This window comes from Falco biarmicus, chromosome 7, assembly GCF_023638135.1.
Source record: "Falco biarmicus isolate bFalBia1 chromosome 7, bFalBia1.pri, whole genome shotgun sequence".
NCBI classification, from domain to species: Eukaryota; Metazoa; Chordata; class Aves; order Falconiformes; family Falconidae; genus Falco; species Falco biarmicus.
The window spans coordinates 10,725,975-10,749,813 of NC_079294.1; the positions used below are offsets into that span (position 1 = coordinate 10,725,975).

The following is a 23,839-nucleotide window of genomic DNA, read 5'->3' on the forward strand; positions in this document are numbered from 1 at the left end:
ACTATCTGAAAGCAATATTAATTGCTTTTTAACAGTCTGGGAATAAGTGTGAAAATGGAATAACAAATTATAAATATTCAAATGTTATTGTGAAATCAAGTTTCTTCCTCACCAATACAGAGATCTAGGTAATGGCAAATAAATTAAAAATATATTTCAGACACATTTCCAAATTTGCTCATGTGTAAAGAGAAGAGGAATTAAAGTATTTTTTAGAAAATCAAGAAATAAATCAGCTTTGAAAAACATTAAAGTGACTCATATGTAGAAGACAAAGACACTCCAGAAAGAAATGTTTAAGAAAGTAAACAAAAGCTCTGCAAAACTAAGCCGAAAAGAGTTAGAAATTAGGTATTGCTCAGCTTCAGTAATACTGAGAAACATCTGTAGGATTTTGGCACATGAATAAGATTTTTCAAATATTAAGTAGTGGTAGAATCTGAAGATTTTACCTCTGAAATAAAATTTAGTTTTAGCTTCACTGCTGCAGGGATCGATGTGACTAGCTACCAAAATAGATGCCCACTTCTCAAGAGGATGGACCATGCAGCTTTGAATTAACAACGACCAAAAAGCTTTCGGCCGTGTTACTGAAAAGCAGAAATGCTTAAACCTAAAATCAGCTGCCTTAGACATGTGCAATTACCAGCACTGCCCTCATCCAACTCAAAGCTTCCTGGCAATTCCACCACTCATGTAGAGGGCAGGACACCCTAAGCAGAAAAAAATTAAACCCCCCACAAAGATAGAAGAATGTTATGACAACTTCTGAAAGCAAAGTGATGGGCCTGCCTGCCAAAACAAACAAAACGGGTAAAATGCATGACTACTGCTGAGAAGTGTCTGGATACCATAGAAGACAACAAGCATGACACAAAGAGAACGTGTCATGAGACACAGCTGCTGGCTAGCCCTACAGCAGAAAGCAGGCTGATAGGACTGTTTAGCACAGAGGATTAACAAGGATTTTGCTGCTTCTTCTGTGGCTGGCACTGGATGCTTTCATTTTCACAGTGAGATTTTCAGTCTCTAGTTTTGCAGACTGAGCTTCAGTTAAAGTCCTAACATCATGATTATGAATGGGACCACAAGCAATGAAGCTGAAAAAATACTTGCAGATTGAGAAATACTACTTGTCTCAAAGCTACAGAAGATGAAGAAGGTAAACTCAGAGAGGGCTGGTGTTCACTCCTGTCCTGAACACAATCCAGCAGAGCTCTTTCAAGCAAAAAAGAGTGAAATCTATTGTTTCCTAATATTGCTGGGATCTGTAATACAGTCTCTGTCTGAGGTATGAAATTCCTCATCATAATTACAACATGACTTGGAAGGACATCTTACCTGTTGGTGACAAGTCATCTCATGAAACACCTAGGAGTAAAGTGTTCATCGGCATTCTTCCGATACCGAGCTTTACTCTGTTTTTTTTTTTTGTTTTATCTAAACTTTGGTAATACTTCTGCAAATAGCAGAGAAAGGTGTTACAGCTAATTAAGAAGTAAGCAACTCGGCACAACTGAAAGATGACCAGGAACTGCAGCAGAAATTTGGTTAAGACACATAGATTTACATGTTTATAGCTGCTAATTCACTAACTAGAGGTAATGTTAAAACTCCACCATCTCTCAAAAGATAGTTATCATCAAGTCTATGTTATGAACAATATAAAATATACATTCAGAAGCATTACTTCTGATTTTCCTCCATCAGTACACTGCACCAATGAAATATCCTGTAGATAGCCACTTGTTGTAGTCTGTAGTTCCGATAACTCCAGAATTGAGAAAAGTTGTCAAAATTTTATGATTCAATACTGTTCTTCATCCACAGTTAAATTTTATTTTGTTATAGCTCGAAGTATGATACTTTTTACATAATCACAGCTTCTTAAAGGCCTTCAAGTATTTATGCCTATTTGAACTGTGTCATTTAGAAAAGTATTTTCAACACAAAACTATCAATCAGAATATGACAGTTTGTGCTGACTTGGTGTATACCCACAGCATAGACAACAATAAATTAAAAACACTACTGAAAAGAATGAAAACAAAACATTAACATCAGAAAGTATTAACAAATTCCCTGACAAAAGCATCTTATGGTCACATGTGACCACATGCAATAGGAAAGCCTGTCCTTCATTTGCAATAGAGGGTAATAGAAGCTAAATTTTTCTTGCTCTCAAGCAACTCAGCTTGAAAAATAATTAACAGTGAATAAACAGAACATGGAAAAGAGGGTAAATCCTAGATACCATCGGAAGCATGAAACAGTAAAGCCATACAATAAACAAATGTAGGCATACTTGGTGAACGAGACATAGATAAGTTAATGCTACTGTGAAATCTTTCTTTCATAAAAAGAATATTGATAGATTTTCTTGTTCCACTTTTTTTTTTTTTTTTTTTTTTTTTTTTTTTGCTAGGGCCACTACATCCTTTAGACCAGAATATGTAAAATAACTTAATCAAACCTGAGGACTTCCAGGACTTGATTAATGGCTTCACAACTGAAAAAAAGAGTCGCAACGTCCAGACCAAAGCAAGAGGGAAAATTGCTGTTGTGGTAACTGTTACCTGTTCATTTAAAAACAAATAAAAATCTAGAATGAAATTGAAGTAACAAAGATGTTTATTAAGTCCTACATTTCAGTCACAATCACTCTACCATTCTGCTGAAAATGAGTAATCTGCTTATCATCATTACAATAATTTTTTGTTACAGCCTCTGCTGGACCTAAACTTCCTTACCCACCACCTCTTTACCGCCTAACATGCATGTTGAATCACAGGGATGACTGTGGAGGGTATCGCATGCTAGAAGACAGGTCAATATTTCACTTTAGGGACATGGGGGAGAAAAAAAGCAAACTCAACAAAAAGCAGCTCCATTCTTCCTAGCCCCATGTCCCACCATATTCTTAGTCAACTATTGATGCCATGGTAGTGGCATGATCAGCAATATAGCTTGGCTGCTGTTCTCTGAAGACATCTCTACTGCTCAATTAAATCTATACTTTACATTCTGTGTGTCATTTTTTATTTGTGATCTATGCTACTGGTTCAAAACCTATTTCTCCTTGAAAGAACAAAATTCATTTATGTCTTGCGGACAGATCCAAAATCTTCAACCAGTGGAGTCTACACATAAAACAGTCTAATAATTTTCAAAGTAAAAAGGCTAAATGCAAATGTACTGGAATACTTTCTCCAAGACCAGTGATAGCTTTTAACTCCCTTTAGCCATTTCCTTTATTTTTTTTAATAAATCTGATTCTCCTTCTTGAAGTCATCTCATTTTTATCCTAAATTTCATGTAATACACTAGCAGAACTTTAATGTGATGAATTCTTAAAATACTTTCTTGGATTAAATGTTTTTTTCCCGTTTCTATACTTACAAATAGTGAAGCTTTGAACCCTTCTCTAAAGTTCTCAATGACTCGCAGAAATTTTCACTCAAGAAACACAATTTATATGCTACTTTGCACTGGGGGTGCACTTTGTAATTTCTGTCACCTGTCTCTACTTCTTATGCTTTCTTTTGCCCCATGGAGTGCTATCCGAGAACTGGAACCGGATTCCTTTTTTGATTAAAGCAAACTCAAAGATGCACTCCAGGAATGCACCTAGTGCATTCCGACACAAATGAGTATTCAGTTTGTAGGACTCGACTACAGCTAGTCTAAAGTAAAAGACAACCAAACAAAAACAAATAAAAAAAATTCAACACCCTACCCCACTGAAACGTTAACGTCCACAGATGCTGGGAACTATTTCATACTGCAGATCCATTTCTATTTGTTCACACTACTTACTAATACAGATATAATCAATCGTGGAGTTGCAACTGTGAACATTCAAGAAGTAACAAATGAATAAGGGAAATGAAGACACAGGTCAGACATTAACCTTTTCAGACTCCACATCAAATAGAAGTATAAAACAAAAAAATCTTGTCACCTGTCAAAAGAATTTTTATGCAATGTTATCTGTGTATCCAAAACAACAAAGTATTTTTGCAGAAAGACTTAGAAAGTTGCCTAAGAAAACTAGCTTTTAATAGGAAACACAGATGGATTTTTTTTTTAATTTCTAAGAAAATCAGAGACATTTTATCCAACAGGTAAGCAAACTGGAATCTGATTCAACACTCTGTACCTAATTTGAAACTGTGAAGTGTTAAGTACCATGGAAATCTTACTTTTAGGTACCTCTGAAAGAGTTCTGGCACCTACAGAACTTGTGCATGCACAGTGATCCAGTCTCCTTTTCAGAGGGAATACTATTTGGATTCTGCTTGTATCACATTGGAAATTTCCTCTATGGATTGTTGCTACTGAAACAGGCAATCAATAAGCATACAAAACATTATTCCTCTCTTTCATCCTAGGGTTTTGACATTAAATATTTAAATTAATTCTAGAAATTGGTTTGGAAGTCTAAGCTGTGTGAACCTAGAGCTTAGCACCATGATAGATGAGTCAAATAGCAATTAATCAAACAAGCTTGCATGCAGATTTACTGTCATTTTCAAAGGGGTGAGGAGTTTCTAGGTACTGAGAAGATGAATGTTCGACTGGAAATTCATTAAAGTTTACAATTAAAGACACAAAGCTTGATCATGCCCTCAAATACTATGCAGACATGTATTTTCTGAATTCTGCACAACACACTGTTTGCAGAGGAACAACAGGTGATTTAACAATGCAAACAATGATGTGTCTCAGGGCATCATTCAGCCAAAACCTTATGGCAGTAAAAAGAAGAAATGTAGTATCAATTAAAAATTTGCTTGAGAAGTTCAAAAAGACAAACCGTAATCTCTTCAAGGAAACATTGCATTAACATTTACATATTTACTCATAATTAGCATTCATGGATTAAATACAAAAGTTCAGTATAAGAGCTCCGTAGGCTAATTTCCTTTGGATTCTCCTCTCCCTCCCACTGACCTACTCACTGACCTGCACTCCCAGCTGTGAGAAGCATTAACCCAAAACCTACAAGACCTCCTGCAACCAAAGCCTTGCTAAGGAATAAGCTTCAAAATACTCACTTTCACTAGTGAAACTCTGACTCCAGTGAAATAAAAGGGAGTTTCATGCCTTACTAACAGATAGCTGCCTACCGAGAAATCACAACCTCTGCGACATGAACACAAGAGACCAACACCACGGGCACAGGTGTGTGATGTCCCCAAATCATCTTCTATCATCCTGTCTGAACATCTCACCTCTCCTTAGCTTTCTTAACACCTGGAGAACTGAGAGTTACATACAGTGATCAAAGAGAACAGAGCACCACAATGAAAGATTACACAAATGTTATTCTTTGGGGGAACATTCTACACAAACCAGGAAACCCAACGTAAGGCATCAAGAGGATTCTGTTTGGCCAGTTTCCTCTCTATTTTACTCTTCAATTCCTACTTCAGAAGAAAAAAAAAAACCACTTTCACACATATTTTGAACGTAGCCAAATATTTAACTGAGTATTCCCCTGGAAAATATTCATGCTCCAGCTAGCACAAATATAACCGAGGTAGAGAGTCAGAGCATACCTAATTGTCTCAGAAAATAAACTATTATAATTTTTCAAGCTAGGTTTGTTTTAAGAAGTAAGCAACCAAGTAGGGAAGAACCTGCCCTTTTATGAGATGCAAGATTCTTGATGCTCTCCAGCATCATTCCCAGTAGTTTTACTCCATGTCTCCCAACTACAGCAGTCACTGGCTCTGTTTGGTTCTTTGAAAATTCTGTGACTGCTGAGATTCACTTGGCTTATTCTGAGCAGCAGTGAAAAAAACATGGATTTAACCATGCTTAGTATACCATGGACTTCCTAAAACATGGATTTAGTCAAACTTTCAAAGGATTATTTTTATTTAGGTAGACAAGAAATGAAATTTGACATTATAAAGCATCTTTCCAGTGCAACACAATCAAGTGAAAAACTAAGACTGCTAATCAGACTTGCTCGTGTAACTTGGCTTTTTGTGATCTTTCTGAAGGATCCCTTTTACTCAGCAATAACTCCAAAGAGGAGATGCCTGTGAGGTTTACCTGAGGCCACTGATGTGAATACCAACAGAACTGACAGCCATTTCCTCAACTCCTGTTTCTTTTCTCCCTACATTTGCAATGAAACTTTTAATGTTAAATCTCAAATAATTTTTATAAAATCTATTCTATATTTTATTCCAAATCCCTATTACTTTCTCCTAGGACTTGGACTAACTTTCAGGGCAAAAGGGGCATGTTGCAGACAGCTTATCTCTCTCTGTTTAACCATCCTGCTAGGAAGTAATTTCCTCATGCCCATTCATCTGCTACCTCTGACAGAAAAGCACTGCAAATGAGGGCAACAGGAACCTGCTGTTGCCCGCCCAAAGGAAACCAGCCACAAGAGTGAACCAGCATGGTCCCTGGATCCTCAAGTTACCATAAACCTCCCCTTGACCTTCACTTACCTCCTCATATAAGCCCATGACCAAAATCATCAGTACCCCACAGCAGCTGGCTGGTTCACAAACAACCGTAAATAGTGTCCTACCTTTTCTCTCCCTGTTCCCAAATATCAGTTGTGAAAGGGAAAAGGTAGTAGGGGAAGCATCCTGGCAGAACAGCTAGGGGGGCACTGTCAAATGTGCTCCTGCCAACCAAGAGCTTGGCTGGTATCCTTAACCAGTAAGAGTACCAAAGCACAGAGTTTAAAACTGAACTACTAATTCAAATCACTAAAAATAAAATCCCAAACTGTGGTTTGGGTTGCAAAGGATCACCTCTACCCTAAGATAAAAGGATCATGAAGCATTGTAACCTGCCACCTGAGTATTCCCCAATTAAGGACCCAATATCTGTATTTTTTTTTCATTTATATATGCTTTTCTTGTTTTTACTCTTCATACAGCTCTTGGGTTTATTACTTCAATAAGACCTGTTCACTCATGTGTGCTGAGAGTGCCTTAATGCTCTGTGAATCACAGAGCTCTACACCTTATTTGGTGTAAAAGGAGGGAAATAGCTTGAGCAGAACGTTAAAAAAAAAGTTGGCAAGAAGCTGGCTTGTTGTAAGCACAGACATTTATCAGTTATTAGTCATTAGTCGAAACTGATAATGATGGGCAGTCAAGCATACTGCTTCTCATCTTTGTTTTAAATGATGATAAAGTGCTGCCTGCTGCCAAACAGTGCCTCAAAATGGAGAAAGGTACTTAAACTTGCTTCAGATGAGCCACTGGGTGCATGCCAATTTTTTACATGAACAGTCATAAGCATGTTCCTGCACAGCAGGATGTGATCAAACTATTCAAAGCTGTAAAACCAGGTTTGCTTGCCAGTTATGTTATTGCTTCAAGATCAGTGTATTACAGATGATACTTTGCCAGCCGTGAAACCACTGTTTTTCCTTAACAACGAGTTAAGTATTTAAAACTTGGTATAGAATTGATGGTTCCCAATTAGGAAAAAATACAAAAATCACAGAATGAAAGTTAGGACTACAAAAATATCGAATGAAGTAGCTCCTGAACTATAAGCCACCTCTTATTTAGCTTTAAAAAAATCACTTCCTTCATGCTGTACCATTTAAAAGGCCCCCTTTCTTCTCTAAACCAGAAGAAAAGTAATTGTCGTGACTTACTCAAGTCCTCAGCTTTAGCTGCCAACACTGTAATCACATTAACATTCCTGTCCATAAGGTGTGATGCGGTTAATAGGTGGTTTTTGAGACATTGCACTATATTGCCTCCTGCTGGAATCCACTTCTTTAAAGTACTTTATGAAGATCACACAATGTGACTATGCCATATGCGATCTTCATTAAGTGTCTGTCTCTAATTGGATGACTCAAGCAAGAAAGATTTTTGAAGAAAGGCAGAACTGTAACACAACAAACTGGACAAATAATTTTTTTCCTTGAATGGGTTAAGACAAAATCAAACATTACAGACAAGAAACCGGTGTTATATTTCTCATGACAGTCAGCATCTTTCTCCATTTTCCTTTCAGAAGATCAGTCATAAAACAGACACAAGATCCCCAGAATAACACAATATCTGTTCACTAACAAACATATCTTAGCAAATACAACCAAACAGTTGAGTTTGTTTTTTTAAGGGGGTTGGTACAGGAGAAGATGGATGTCAATGTTTAGCCACGCTTTAGTTGTTTGGTTTTTATTCACTTGAAAATACATACTAAAAGTAGTATCAAATATTTGAGTTTATACCATTTTATTTGTTTTCACACATACAAAAAGTAGTTTGCATATTTGCTCAGCAATCTAGTGAATGATCTAAGATTACATACACATGCACAGCTCAATACAGCGATAGAAGTGCCTCTATCTGCTTCCTAGTAAGAAGTAACATTCATGTTGTAAATCTCAAAAAATATGTAGAGGTCCTTGTGTGTTATGGCTCAAAAAAAAATTTCATGACCTTTCCAAGACATGGACAGTGCTCTTCATTTTTCTGAAGAATCAAAAAATTTTTCAAGTAAAATTCAAATAGAATAATTGCAACTAGCTAACCATTGTCAAGTATGCTGCAACAGCAGTCCATTTAAATGCAATTTGACAGTATAACTACAAGAAAAAGTATTGAAAATTGCATTTCAAAAACTATTTGAAAGTGATCTGTATTCACCTGGTTATAGGAAACACAGTTTATAAAGTGTCCATTCTCTAGGAATATAACCTTACTTGAAATCAAAGTGATGTGTTCAAGCTGTAAAAGCTAACGAGAAAAATCAGAAATCCTACAAGTAAACCCCCAAAAGCTAGATACTACTTATATTCACTGTGTTTAATTGACAAATGCCAGGCTATTGTGAAGAAAACAATAAAGAAGGATAACAGATAAAGTTTCATTAAGCAGTCAGTCCAAAACCTTATTATAATATAGGCGGTTCTCTGTCATACGGAACTGGTTATAGTGGTCACTTAAATGACATTGCTGTCTCCAGCACCACACAACAGCTTGCAGGAACCGAGCTACGCAGTGTTCACACAATGAGTCACGAAGCATTCAGCTTCCATTGCCCAGCCACCTCTGAACTTCAAAAATGCCTTTTCTAGAGGATAGCCACAGCATGCTCATGGTTTACTCTCTCTCTGCTTTGTCTAAGTCTGTCCTCATCAATCCCCCCCTCATATCTGATGTCACCTCCATCAAAAAGAAAAAGATTTTAACTTGCAGATGTTATGAATGCCTGAGGCAACCTCAGATCTAACTTCCAATAATTTGCATTTGCTATGCTAAGCATATACATCCCCTGAATTATATCTAGTCCCTTTGTGGTCTAATGTAGGAATCCCTCTCCTATTGTTCTTGCTGTTAGCACTGTAATAACTACCGCGATTGCAATGTTAACAAAAGACTACTAATAATTCAAGCACGGTACGAATTCCCAAGGAATCATCAAGTAAGAAACGCAGGTTGAAATGGTAGCTTTAATTCCAAGGACCTGTTTTCTAGATTCAAGAGTTACAGCTGTAAAAGCATCACATATGTGAAAACATAGCACATGATCAACAGAGTTCTATTAAGAATAATTAATTTAAAACAATGGTATAAATTGTAAATGGTATCACAGTAGTACAACTTAATACAAGACATTTAAACTTCCATTTGGCAAGGATTTATTATTTTATTAATTTATTTTTTCAGCTGCACTATCTGCTTAACATTACCTGTGCTTTTTGCTGACAGGCCTAAAGATGGCTTTGCTAGTTGTGCACTTGAGCCACACTTAGCACGCTATATAAAATAATTATCTTTATTAATTTCCAAGCTGATTACTTGGAAAAGATTACCCCTTATACAGGCAGCTTAAAAATCAGTTCAATTAAAATGTATATTAAAATGCCCTACAATGACATTCTTCTGATATTCATAGTTTTATGGTCCAAGTATGCTTGAAAGTCCACTTCAACAAAGCAGCAAAAACTGACAAAACAAAAATAAAAATATCAAAAGATCGTTCTCTTTTGCTGAGAGCTTTATTCTTATAAGCTGCTCATTTTTCAAATGCCTTGTACAAAGAAGACAGAACATAAACTTTTGGCAGGACTACTGGATGTTTCCCAGTAGCAATGGTGCTCATCATTATTATAAAAGCAAAAGAAAGTAGACTGAAAAAATAGTTCTGCCATTAACATCTTCCAACATTAACATCCTTTGCCGTGCATACTGGACAAACACACAAAATATTTTAAGCACCAGGCAGATGGGGCATTCAAGGTTAAAATAGGAGAGAATGCATAAACAGTAATTGTAAAAAAGGGAAAATTATAGGCTGTGCAGAAGGGACTTTTTTACCAGGACACTTCTACAATAAAATATAAATTCAACCAAGATTATCATTAACACTCAAGATCACAAACCTGACTTTAAATCTAATAGAAATTAGTTAGATGTGGGCTAACTTTGGTAACTCACATTAAAAAAGCCTAAATTTTCAATACTGGAAGAGTCAGATGAAATTTCTCATTGGGGATGAATACATAACAGTGTTTCATACAGTCCAAAATCTTGTGTTTTCCCAGGAGGTATATCCCCTTCCTGGACTGCTCCTCCCTACAGGCTGTTCCTATTGAGTTAAATCTAGGTTAAAATCCAGGAAGGAAAACCTGGGGGGGGGGCAGGCAGAAACCAACAGAAAAACTCTTCCATGAGATGGGAAAAGTAAGGAGACTCTTGTCATGGTGAAAAAAGACAATATTGTTCTGTGAAAGTAGGAAATTGCAGGGAATGAATGATCTGAGCAGAAAAAGAACCTCAGGTTCTTTCAAGTCATGTAACAGAAGTGTAAGACTCTGAGAGTCAAGGACCACATGCTGATTTTTATCGCCTGAATAAAGCAACAAAGGGAGGAATTGCTTGCATTGTTGTATGTGTTACTGTATCTTCCTCTAATAGATATTTCTGCCACTTCGAACCCTTTACAAATTCTTAAGTCCCAGTTAGCTGTCATCCAATACATTGTACCAATATAGCACACTGTAAAACTAAGCCTTTAACAGTTTTTAGATTGGACAATACACTGAAAACTATTTTGTTTTAAGAAAGCTAGTGATCAGGTGCAAAAACCACAAAAAAAAAATTCCCTGACAAAACGCACTAATGCCATTTCAATGGGCACTATTACCATGAAGCAGTTGATCATTAATCAGTCATTTACTACAAAGGCTCTCTTTGAGATTTTCAACAGAGAAAAGTAAGCGAAATACTTTCTTCCCCAAAAGTAAAGAAAAAAAACCCAATAAAAAAAAAGAAAAAGAAAAAACAAAACAAGAAAAAAAAGAAAAAAAAGAAATTTGGTATTGAGTGATTATACACTTGTAGAGACTTACTTGAGACAAAGCAGCATCCCGTTGTTCTATTACTGCATTCATTTCCTCAGCTATTATTTTCTTTTTACGTTCTTTGGTCCTGTGTATTCGATTCAGAATTATAGCTCCATTCTTCAGTATATCTATCCCTGTGTCTGCATTGTTTATTCTGTTCAGTAATTCCTGTAATGTCTACCAACAGCATTATATGTTAGTCAGACATGAAGTTTTAATATATTTTATTTAATATAGGGTTTTAATTAATAGGCACATGTGAATTGTAAATTGACTGAGTGAAGTTATTGAATTTTCATATTGCAGCAAAGATGTACATTATTAGTGTGTCAATTCTTCTTTTTCCCACATCTTAGTTCTTGAAACCCACTCAATTGAACTTAAGCCTCTAAGATATAAGACTGACATCAAGAAATCTCCTCAGAGAATGGCTTACCATGTCATTTTCTTCAGGGTTAATATTTTCTAGCCTAGAAAAAAGGGACACAGAAAGCCTGATCAGTAGCATTTCCTTAGTGCAGCAAAATGAGTTCGCTTTTTAAATCTTTAGAACCTCAAGTAATTTCATTCTACTAGTCTTTAGAGTCAACCATGACACTGAACATATTAAAGTGCCACCTGCTCGACTCCATCTTTCAATAATGCTCCATATCTTCAGCACTGACTTCAGACTGTTAAGTTATTAATGTTTACTGCTATATATGACTACAAGGATCAATTGTTCATATGTGCTTAGATGAAGAAAGTTCCCCAGCGGTAGAAATGACTGATGCTCTTATTTTATTTATTTCTGGGCTTACAACTTTTACCTGACGGTGTATTTTTGTTGTTTTTACTGCACCCTAAATGAAACGGGACAGGACTTTTGTGGAGATTTTTTTTTTAGATTGTAAAGCAATTCTTTTTCCACTTCTCTCTTCCAAAACGAGGAAAAAAACCTAGCTGAAGTTTCCTAAAAATATTTTGATTTTATATCTTGCATAAAATAGCAAGCTAAGCCAATTCTCTGCAAGGCCCTTATTTAATTCTGGAACAATCCCCCCTGCACTTTCCTCCCTTTCTATTTCAACAGAACATATATTGACCTGTCAAATACAAAGATGATACAAGGAATTTAGTCATACAGCACTGAACGCTGGCTGTGTAAAAGCAGTGAGTGATAGCACAAAAACTTAATAAATGGGATAGTATGCATTTTATTTTACCGAAGGTTAGTTATATGGACAGCATATTATTTAAAACACTTATGTGTATTTTAAAATGGAAGAGACCGCTTTTCTGGAGCTACCATTCCATTGCTACTTACTTGATGGTGACTTCTACTACAAGTAGGTCTGTCACTAGTGTATGATATTTTAAAAGACAGATATAGTAACATTAAACATCTACTAAACAGCAACACACACTTTTTCAACAGTGCTGTGACAGGTGCTGCTCTGAAGCCAAGATTTCAGCTAGCAAACAGCACAGAGCACTTGACAGTATACTAGCACCTTTTACATTAAAGCGTAAAGTTTTACCAGATAACAGTACATAAGGCATAGTAAATCAACCAGTACAGAAATTAATTCTTTAAATAAAAAAGAAATAATTCAGAATGTACTACCAGTGTACAACAGCTGGTATATTTATATGGAATTCACACGCAGTAACTACTCCAACATACACAGTCAGCACCAGAACTAAACAAAACAAAGTAAAAGCTAACCTTTGCTGGGTTTGACTTGTATTCATAAGTAACACAAATCATAAAATAACAAACATATTATAAGTCCAAATTCTCAGAACTGGCTCCTTGACTTGGCTCCTTGTAGAGTTCCTGCTTTAGGTTTTTACATTGCTCTAAGTGCCACTTCATGTGGGACTTAAAGATGGTTCTCCAGCTCGTTTGTATGCACAATGAAAGGAACGGTATTTGTCAAAGCAAATTGGCAGGACTGACCTGGGTTCTCCAGAGGACTTCTACCCTACTAAAAGTGTGGGTCAACAAAATCACCTAGCCAACCAACAGGCTGGGTAAGCAAGAAACCTTGGGGAGAAATGGGGGTGGGAAAAAGAACAGGAACCACCGTTAAGTGTGGCCCTTCAGCATGCTACTGCCACAAGGGATCTGTCCGTAGGTACACATACACCTCCTTAGGTGACAGCATTTTTTAAGAAGCAGCATCCCGAGCCATGTATTTGCCCTGCTGCCTCTCCCTGTGCTGTGCACAGGCAATAAATGACCCTTAGATTTCTCATGAGTTTAAACAGCAGCAACCAAGGATTCCTCTGCTCCCATTTCTATACACATTCTGTTAACTAACCCCTAGAGCCAAGAGGACTGGAAGAATTTTGGTTGATACAGTTAAATAATGACAACAGAATTGCTCCAGCTGCTAATTAAAAGAAAGCATTAAGGCGTTTGACAAAGGTTGGCAGCCTGTTCAATATTGCCCTCTTCTAAAGATCTCTCATTGGAGGAAGTCAGAAGCAGATGGAAGGAGTGACCTGTGCTCTAAAACTTGATGTGTGGCACAAGCAGCCAATGTTCTTTAAAAAAAACCCCACAAACCTCTATGTGCTCCATGTCTGAGACAGAGAATGCAACCTTCCAAACAACCAGCATCAGAAGAAAATATTAAAGGTGGTAGTTGGAAAAGTTCCAAGATTCCAGAAGAAACTCCTCAACTAAATAAACCAAGTCCCTCATGGCTCATCCCATCATCTTTACTGCATACAGAGGGTTAGTGGAGCGGTGAGGTGAACTCAAAAAAAAAAAAAGTCCATTCAGCCACAGTAATAAACTACTTAGAATATAGAGGTTGAGAAAAGTAATTTCCTCATGGGGTTGACTCTGCTGCTGAGAACGCAGTACCTCACTTTGACTCTTCTCACAGTCCTGGCTTGCTTCTCCTATTGCAAAATGCCAGACATCCGAGCAGATAGAGAAATGCGCATCTAGTCACCTCAGCTGAGATGTTACCACACTCAGTAAAGATGCCCCATGTTCTGAAAAGCCTGAATGCTGCAGTCAGGCTGGTGTTCCAGCAGGAATCTTGGCTCCACTCAACCATTTCTTGTTTGCAAGGTGTACAGCTGCATGAATTAAGCATCACGTAAGTTTAGAATAAGCGGACCAGAAGAAAAGCAGATGAGCCTGATGAAGGCAATCCTGCCTTCTTGGTTCTGTAATGCCCAGAGATTTCAAAACCAGCAAAGAACTTTCTTAAAAAAAAAAAAAAAAAAAAAAAAAAGAATAGTAAATGTTTCCCTGCACCATACCATTGCTCTTTTTGGAAGAAATATCACATTATCCGGAAGGTGCTGACTCATAGGGGACTGATACGGGTCAGGGAAGATCTGTGGTCAGCTTGACCTTGGTCAGGTTGCACAAAAGGACACAGTCACTGTGGGCAGAGGTAATACTGACTATAAATTGCTGGAATGCAGCGAGACATTTTTGAAGTTTCTTACATTGTCTGATATGGCTTAAGACATTACGTATCAAACTTGCACTTTGGCTGAATGGGTAGCAAGATAAGCAAAAAGGCAGATATTAAGACATATGATGCAGTGAACGTGACAACATAAAAAATGAGGTTTTCTCCCTTTCAGGGGATTACATACGGCAATCAATGCCCAACAAATCATTGTCATGAAGTACTTGCTGCATGGATGATTAAAAAACTTTAGCAAACTTTATAGTGGGAACAAATGAAGCTTTTGGGCCCTCTGCCTTTGTGGCTTTTGTCATTTAGGATTTTTCTTCTACTGCCATGATGGCTGACACTAAAACTATCCATAAAAATAAAAGCCTACGACATTTGTCAGAACCCTTCAGGAACATATTTGTGCCCTATGTGAGGCATAAGCTTGCTTGGGATCTGCCTAATTTTGTTCATGTCCAGGATGCCCTCAATGACAGGTCACACAGCACCCAGGAGAGGAAAACTTGGGTGTGACTGCCCAGTGAGCTGCCATGGCACAGTCTGTGTAATGCAGAATGGGAGTCCCTGATCTTACAGTACACATACAGTCTGGCAAGGACAATTCTTTTGAAATTAAACTGCTTTTGTCCTCAGTCTTGCGTTGTCGTGTTGGCTCTCTTGACAGCCACAGAAGCCTGATCTGCACCCTTGCAGAATACACAGGAAGAGATACTAGCTACAGACAATGGCTCACTGTTCAGGCAGAGAGGAATTTATATCAGGTATTGAACCCACAGTAGCTGGTCAGCCCATTGCAATTTTTCCCTGTGTTAGGTTGGTGTTCTCCCCAGGGAAATCTTCTATGCCAGTTCTGAGACTGTGAATGGCATCAGGGTATCAGGCCTCTCTATAGAGCATCAGTAAGAGCACCCAAGTGGATGACAGCAACAACAGTTGTTATTCTCTAAATGATAGCAAAAAGGTATAATGGCTGATGGCTTGGGCCCAAGCTAAGGGAGTTACTGACCCTCTCCTTGGAGCAAGTACCTTTTATTGGTCATTAGCAGTGCATTCGGTGCCTTCTGCACTGAATTCTTTTGGGGAAGGTAGTATGCATGTTCGCCAAGAAATGCAGTTTCTTCTCTTTTCTCACCCTTCTGCTTAGAACTGAGTTGGGCTTCCAGTACAAGTGAAGCAGACAGAAAAGGTTGAAGAGAAAACAAATGATGGTGTTCTGAGGGATTCGTGTGTGTCAAGACACACATCTGTGTGTCTACAGATTCCACTGCAGACAAAGCAGCAACACGCTTCTCACAGACTTAATAATCTGTGTTTTCTTCCAGAAACCCAAAAGTCATTGTATAGGTCTGTCGACCAAAACAGTTAATTTGCTGCAGAACTGGAGCTCTTTAACCCCAAAGGTCTTGCATTTATGCTAACAGCTTATACAGAGTTTGACGTTTAGGGCCATACAAAACTTCCTTGCTTTCTTTACTCTTGGAACATATAAAATTACAAGAGTGACAGAAGAAATTGGAAAGACTGGAGTAAGGCTCACAGTTATGATGCCTCTTATAGGAATTTAAAGCACATTTGTAATTTCCTCAGAGACTGCTGCTCAAAGCAAGATTTCATATGCATGTACACCTATAATGGGCTCTGTAGAGACATTAACAGACTGTGCACTAATTCTTGTGGGAATGGAATGTCCTAATCTTGCTGTTGAGTCATACTTACAGGCTGTGACAAACTCTAGCAACTTGTAAATTCCACAGAGTAATGGTGCACAAACTACATCCAATTATTGAAATTTATTTTGATAACATTCTCTGGCCTTACCTGCAAAAATACCCAAAAGAAGATGACTGATTTTCTGCCACAAAGAGGGAAGAGTGTTCTTAGTAAAACCAATTATTTAAAACATAATTGCCTGCTACTTAGTTAACTAACAACTGCACCTATTCAGTTTCCTACCATGAAAAACTTCTGTTTGCCTACTTCTGTTGTGTTAACATATCATACATAAAACTCTATAAAGTATCCTTATTGCCTTACAAACTGCTTCTACACTAAAGATAAGAAAAAAACTATATATTTTCATGACGTCACCCACATCATTAGTAGAAATTTTGCTTAAGGAAATGTCTAGTGGGCTTAAAGGCTTGATTGATTTCCTATACACGGCAACTTCTGACTGACATTCTGGTACTGCATGTCAAAAGATCCCTACAAAATGTGGTATTCATCTTATTCAACCCTGAATAAATCAATAAAAAAGCTTTTAATTTTATTTTTAATTTTTGTGATCAAAATTATTCACTTGTTCTCAGTCTCCAGAGAAAAATACAGTCTTACAGGATGTCTAACAAGTTAACCAACAGCACAGTCAGACTGGCACTAGCCTGGTATTTCACCATAGAGAAGTTTGTGCTAAGTTGAGCAGTTTATGACAGTCACAGACTGACACAACAACCTTTTTGCACAGGGTAGGAAAAGTAAACTTACTCTTTGAGAGACTCTTCTAAACGCCGGACTCGTAGAAATGCTTCATCTCTCTCTTCGTTGGCTAACCTAAGCCTTGCCATGACAGCCTCATCACGTTCCCGTTGAGCAGAATAAACTTCTTCCACCAGAGCTGTGAAAGTAACCAGTGTGTTTAACAAACAAGCTTGACAAGGAAAGACACTATTAGGTGCATTATATGGGCCTTTGCCAGCATCTCCTAAAATCAACTTTTCTCCACTGACCTCGGATTACTCTGGATAAGGTCTACATTACTCTTCAGACACAACACTAAATTCCGGTTGATTGCTGAAATGAATGCTTTAAGGAATGAAATAAAGCTCTGTGTTTTCAGATTCAGCCCTGTATAATCAAACAGGGCACAGAGGTGTTTTGCTTTGCATTCGGAATGCTTGCTTAATGGAAAAGTAATTCTTAAAGCTCAGAATCATATGAGATGCTATTAGATTTCTTCCAGGACACAGAGTTAAAAGCAATGATCCATTAAAATTACCATCACACTGCTTCCTATCAGAGTGGCACACTGATATTAAATATTACAATTTATAATATTTTCATAGTCTGTCTCTGGTATCACAAGAGTGGCACAGCTGGCACCCTCTTCTCTGCCAAGCCTTTACTTTATTTTGTAATATACTGTTATATTATCTGTTACGGCATACGTGGACCTTGGAGCATTAGGTGCCAATAAACTAAGATTTACTGTCTATCCTTGGGAGCAAACTAACACCTTCGAGTCATTCCTCATCCCGAGCTTACATTTTCTCCCTGCCTCTCCCCTGTCAATACGTCTAACACCATCTCTGGCACATTGCCAGAATCCTTACCTCGACCCTGCCTCCACTAAAATCTTTATTCATACTTTCATCATTTCCCTCTGCAATACCGCAAATCTCTCCTTACAGTCATCATAAAACCCTGCAGTTGAAACGTCTAGGGACTTTCAGGATGCCATAGTAAGACCGCTGTCACTCCCAGACAGAGGACTATATCCTCTCGAATTGTCACAGGCACTTCCAAAAAACTCAGCTGAGGTCTGTGTGTTCCAGAATGCTCCATGCTGCCCTTCTAGTCTGCCAAGCTGGTGTTCAGCCACAGTCTCCTAACACCATACTACAGTCTTTCAAATTTTGGCACTTATTTCTCAAGAACCTTCTGCATTAAGCCATTGCTACTGGGCTTCCTTATGTCCTTCAGAAAACTGCTCCTCTCTGAACCACTGCTTAAGTAATTAAGATCTCAAAAAAAGGCTTCCTCCCTCTTCACTTTAGCCTAGAGCTTTTACCCCTCCATTCTTACCTCAACTGACATCAACTTTGTTGTGTTTATATGTTAGCTTATTCCTACTTCACAACTTTGTACGTTATTGTACAAAAACTTGATAGTGTGATATAACATAAACTACTTTATGGTTCTTCACAGAATAGAACTAGAGGAACACAGCAGTACATTTTAGTAGCAGCTATATTGGTGGCACAAAATATGCTTTATCAGTACCCAAAAAACCCCCAAACTCCCCAACCAACTGAAATACAAAAAGTGGTAAGTTTCTGTACAGTTCACAAGCAGCTCGGATAACTAGGGATGTAAGACAAATGAGAAGACGAACAGAAAAAGAGTATGGAGAGATGAGTTAGGAAGATGTTCAAGGTAGGAAAGCAATCCTCTTGTCCTCTGGCTGGGGAAAAGAGTGTTACTGGGGAGTAAGGGAGCATTTTCTGCAGCTCTAGCAAAAGGTTGCATGATAACAGCAGATTGGACAAAAGATGACAGGGAAAGGCTAAATGTTACTTCTGGAAGTGCCGTCCCTCCTCTCACAAAAATCTGCAGAGGAGCTGCAAGCCTAGCCATGAAGCTAGAGCTGTAAGGAGCTGCATTCACAACAATTCTGCATCAGAAGCACAAATCTCAAGACATACACTAAATTTAACAAACACTGATTTAATTCTCTTCTATTTCAGTATTTACTTGTTACACAAGAACAGTGTCTTAATAGTGTCTTTTATCTTCAAGATCTTTTCCCCGTTTGCAATAAGAAAGCTTTGCTTGCTGTGGAATAGAAAAACTAAGGCATGAGTAAAGCAGCTGCAAGACCACATGTGCACAGATTAGTGGTCAGGAATAAGCTTGCAGCACTCACAGAGGGTGAGTCCGATATCTGCAAAAGTAGGGGGCTCAGCAAGAACAAGAACAAATTGTATGTGGTGGGCTGTGCATTTCAGCTCACCAGACTTCCACTTAGGTTTGCTTGGGATCTTTGAAGCATGGAAACTCGTGCTTCAGCATTGACTGCTTAGGCAAACTATAATGCAACTCCTATGTCCCAGTTGGATCTGGAATACACAAGCCATTTAATTCTGTATGGTAATTATTACTTATCCGTAACTTAATATATTTGTTTACTATAGTATTTCCAGTAAATTATGTCAGTTTATCTAGCATCATGCCAGAGACACTGCACCGACAACCCTTTCCATAAAGCTGCAAGTGGAAACATTATGCGATTTTCATAATGAAAACAATTGCTGGAATGAATAGAAAGCTGTCTAAAATAACTGAAGATTTGGCACTTACTACTTTTCTGGGGTTAATTAATTTCCACATTAGTTAACGTCCTTCTGGTCTGTTTGAGTGCATCCTCCTTTCTGTCAGACCTTATAACATCCCCACCTCAGCATGAAAAGCCACAGTTTGCCGACTGCTGCGACGGATCATGAGCATAGTACACTTAAGAGGGACTGTGCTTTGGCGTATTAAATTCCCTCTCTGCTTAACTACAACCAGTGGTAATAATGACTATCCAGGCTTTTTAAAACCAGATTATTGCTTCTTTGTCCTTAAACCAAAATAATGTATATATAACAGTATGAAAACATTCAGAAAAAGATTATTTTAAAGTTACTTCACCATCCTGCTTATCTCAAACATTACCATGCCTGATGGCAGCTCAGAGGCTGATTGCCTTGAACAGTGAACCCTTCCCCCACCAAAGGTCCATTACAAAATACTGTCTTTTACCTATTGGCTATGGCAGAGTGACTTAAATTGAGCAACACTTTCCTGTTATTTTCTTATCCTTCCACTAAATTAAAGCATTGGAGTAAATATCCCAATGACTACATCCATCAACTACATTTTTTTTTTTTAAAAAAGTAGTTCCATATCAATTACAAGTGTTTGGCTTTTGCTTCTATTTCATAAAAGTAATACTGCAAGTTAGTTTTATCATATTAAAAAAGATTAGGGAGAGAGTAGAAAATCAGGTAAGTTTAAAAAAGAAAAAAAAAGAGAAAAAACCCAGATACTGACACTAACCACAAGAAATTACTACCTTAAAAAATACGTAAAAGTCTTCATTTAATGCATTTTAGTGGTCTACAGAAAGCTAACTCACCTGATTCCTTTACCAGCCAAAGCTTCTGTTGAATTTAGGTTAGACATTTCTGTTATCCAATGCCTAGACATTTGTGACTATTTAATATTTTACAAAAAACTCCTTTTTTAATACTATATGGAATATTGTAACAGTTACAAAATTGCACGTAGTCCATAGCTATTGTTAACAATAAAGTTCACCATTCAGATTGAGCTACACATGAGTCACAAGTAATATTAACATAAATTTCAGGACCGTAAGGATCACAGGAGTCTTCAAATAAGCCACTGAAATACACGCACCTTTGGGCTGCAATGCAGCAGAAAACCGAAACATTTTGTGTCATGTTTAGGAAAGTATGTGCAGCATAAGCTGTCCAATGAAAAGTCGATGAGAGACAGAGTGAGATAAAAATCCTCCATATTAAAAAGAGTAAAAAATATCCAGATTATCATCCTCATGCTTTTTAAAAATGCCAGGTGAAAATTAATTGAGAGTACCAAGTCAGGCTCCTAAGTCCCATTCAAGATATGGCATACACAGCAAAATACTATCCCGTACTGGCACACTGACTTGGTGTCTGATCCAATGAAAAAAAGTGATCCAGCTACTTAGTCACCAACTGCTCTGGTCGACACCATGAGGTTTTTCTTGGAGACATTCCAATGGCGTACCAACCAACCCTATCCTGTTTATCTTGAGGCCTGACCAACCAGAAAGACAAATTCTTATAGAACTCATGTTTCAAGCAAGAAAATGACACACAAAAATGTAGTATGAATAGTCAAGTATTAAGCTAAAATGAATTGTGTCATTTACTAATTCATATACATACAATGACATTCAAGACTTAAAATATTTAAATCCCATAGTGCTAAGTTAAGAAAAAAGGATTCTTTTCCAATGCTTGCAAACATCATAATATATACAAATATGACATTACTATTTAGTTGTATAAACTTTATTTGCTTTAGAAATAATTTAATAACATCTTTCTCCTTGCAACTAAAACCTCTGCATACTCTAAAAGAGCTCTTTATTTTAAAAGACTCATTATACTAAACTCATCAATTCTAAAACATTTTTAGTTTTTAGTAAAGAAAACAATTGTAAACAGAGAGCTTTTGTAAGGTAGATAGCTATTACAAAGTTCACTTAGAAAATCAATATAGCATTTTAGCTGGAATTTGCTCATTAAACACCCACAGCTCTAATGCAAATTATGATGGAATGAATAAAGCAAATACATATGCTTCTTTCTTTTTATTAAATGTAAAATCTACTGTTAATTGCATCTGGTATGTCATATAAACTTTTCTCCTTAACTATTAAATGGAAGCTTTTACAAAAGTCATTAGAGATTCTCTTTCTTTGACTTGTATAAATTTCAATATTTGTTCAGTAAAGGTTCACAGCAGTTAAATTACATTAACAAATATTATTAGCTACTATGTAAGCCAACTAAGTAAAATACTTATATTGCAGGTAAAACAAATCAATGGGTGTTTACAATAATATTTGGATATGTCCATTTTTAAACAAGCTTATCAAATATCATGTAATTCTTAGTCAAATGAGAGAGACTCAAAGTAGATTTTTTCTTCCCAAATACTCAAATTTGTTTAGTAAGCTAATTGTTTTCTAATATGGGCAAAAGTAAATATGAAGAAGATGAACCATACCGAGTATGAGTTTACCGAGTCAAAGCAGTGTACATATTTTCTTAGTTGAACCTGATTCTTTTGGCAAACCTACCTTCTACACTTTTTAAACTACCTTTAAAATACAGCACTAGTGAGAAGGTGTGTTGGAAATCATTCTAGTTTAAATAGTGGTTCATGATTTTCCAAACAAAAGAACTTTGGGGGAAGGGAGGGAAGCACAGTTCCCAGGAAAAAAGTCTGTTTGCTGATTTCCTAGAGGTCATCTGTGTAAATAAAAAAACTGAATAGGAGAGGCAAGAAAGAAGAAATTGTTTGGACTTAAAACATCTATGGCAGCAGAAAATCACTTCTCATTACCCATTAAAAAAGGTAAAATATAGAATATTGGCCAGATCTTATAAGAAAAAAATGAGACCACTACCCACGCTGCTATATCAGAAGATACAGTGAATATTATAACACTATAACAATTGGTTTTCAAGACAAGTCAGTTTTACAGAAATGGTAACAATATTTTGGACTTTGCAAGGTGTTTGACATTAACAGATGCAATGAATACTGCTTTTGGCTTTGGACTACATGAAAAAAAAGATGATCCAAGAAATAGTACAATCAAAATTTTGCTATTTTTTTTGTAACAAGCCCTAGTTACTGTGATCAGTTACTTCTAAGAAAAAGACTTGGTGAAAAAGTATTTCCATTAATAACAATGTATTATTGCAGAAAGTCAGGGTTTTGTGGTTTAAGATTTAGTATTCAAGATCAGTGGTTGCTGAACAATAAGTGACTTGGGATTTTCTTTGGCACTGATTCTGGTACATTCAAAGTAATTTTACTAGCTACTTGCACCATTATAGCAACAAGACATAAACATGAGATTATATGTTTTTACAAAAAAGGCTCTGAGCATCTTAAATATTCAAGAATTGACTGAAAAAAATTGATGCATGATTTGACTTCTGTTTCATACAGATACACAGCTCTAACATAGGATTGAATGTTGAAATGAGAAAAATGTAGCAAAGAATATTTTCTGTTTTCTGCTTTTTGGAGATGTATATTATTCTGAAAGAGAAGTATGAACATGAAAGAACTTGCTTGGCCAAGTCGTACTTAGAAATCAAGATTCTTGTAATGAGCTTCTTGTTTATCCTGCTCAGTCGCTTCCATGAAAAAACTGTCAGCTGAAATTTATCCTACAGAGAGGTTTAACAAAAGCTTTTTAGGAATTTTTGTTGTGATTTCACTTTGGATTTCTGAGTACCAGCTGCACAAATGTGAGGAATTAGGTAAGTATACTGGGAAAAGAGGTGCAATGACTACCTACATTTTCATTTTCATTTGTCTTCCCATTCCTATCCACCATTGCTGGGTCTATGTAAACAGGAGGACTTGGAAACTATCCTTGCCATTTCCAGATGAGCCACTATAATTAAATTTTATTTAATCATATGGATATATGCTTGTTCTCTTACAGAAATATAAACATGTATGTATTTGTTATCCAGTCATATTA

At 37.0% G+C, this 23,839-nt stretch overlaps 1 protein-coding gene across 13 annotated transcripts in view; it reads right to left on the reverse strand.

The window, feature by feature from the left end:
* The window catches only part of MIPOL1 (mirror-image polydactyly 1), a 197,360-nt gene that overhangs the window by 111,213 nt on the left and 62,308 nt on the right, over nucleotides 1-23,839 (reverse strand). For all 13 annotated transcript variants that reach the window (XM_056346943.1, XM_056346954.1, XM_056346951.1 and 10 more), the window contains 3 exons: nucleotides 17,266-17,395; nucleotides 11,787-11,820; nucleotides 11,357-11,527 (listed from right to left, as the gene is read on the reverse strand). In XM_056346943.1, the coding sequence (XP_056202918.1) occupies nucleotides 11,357-11,527; nucleotides 11,787-11,820; nucleotides 17,266-17,395 (335 nt within the window). The remainder of the gene's footprint in view (nucleotides 1-11,356; nucleotides 11,528-11,786; nucleotides 11,821-17,265; nucleotides 17,396-23,839) is intronic.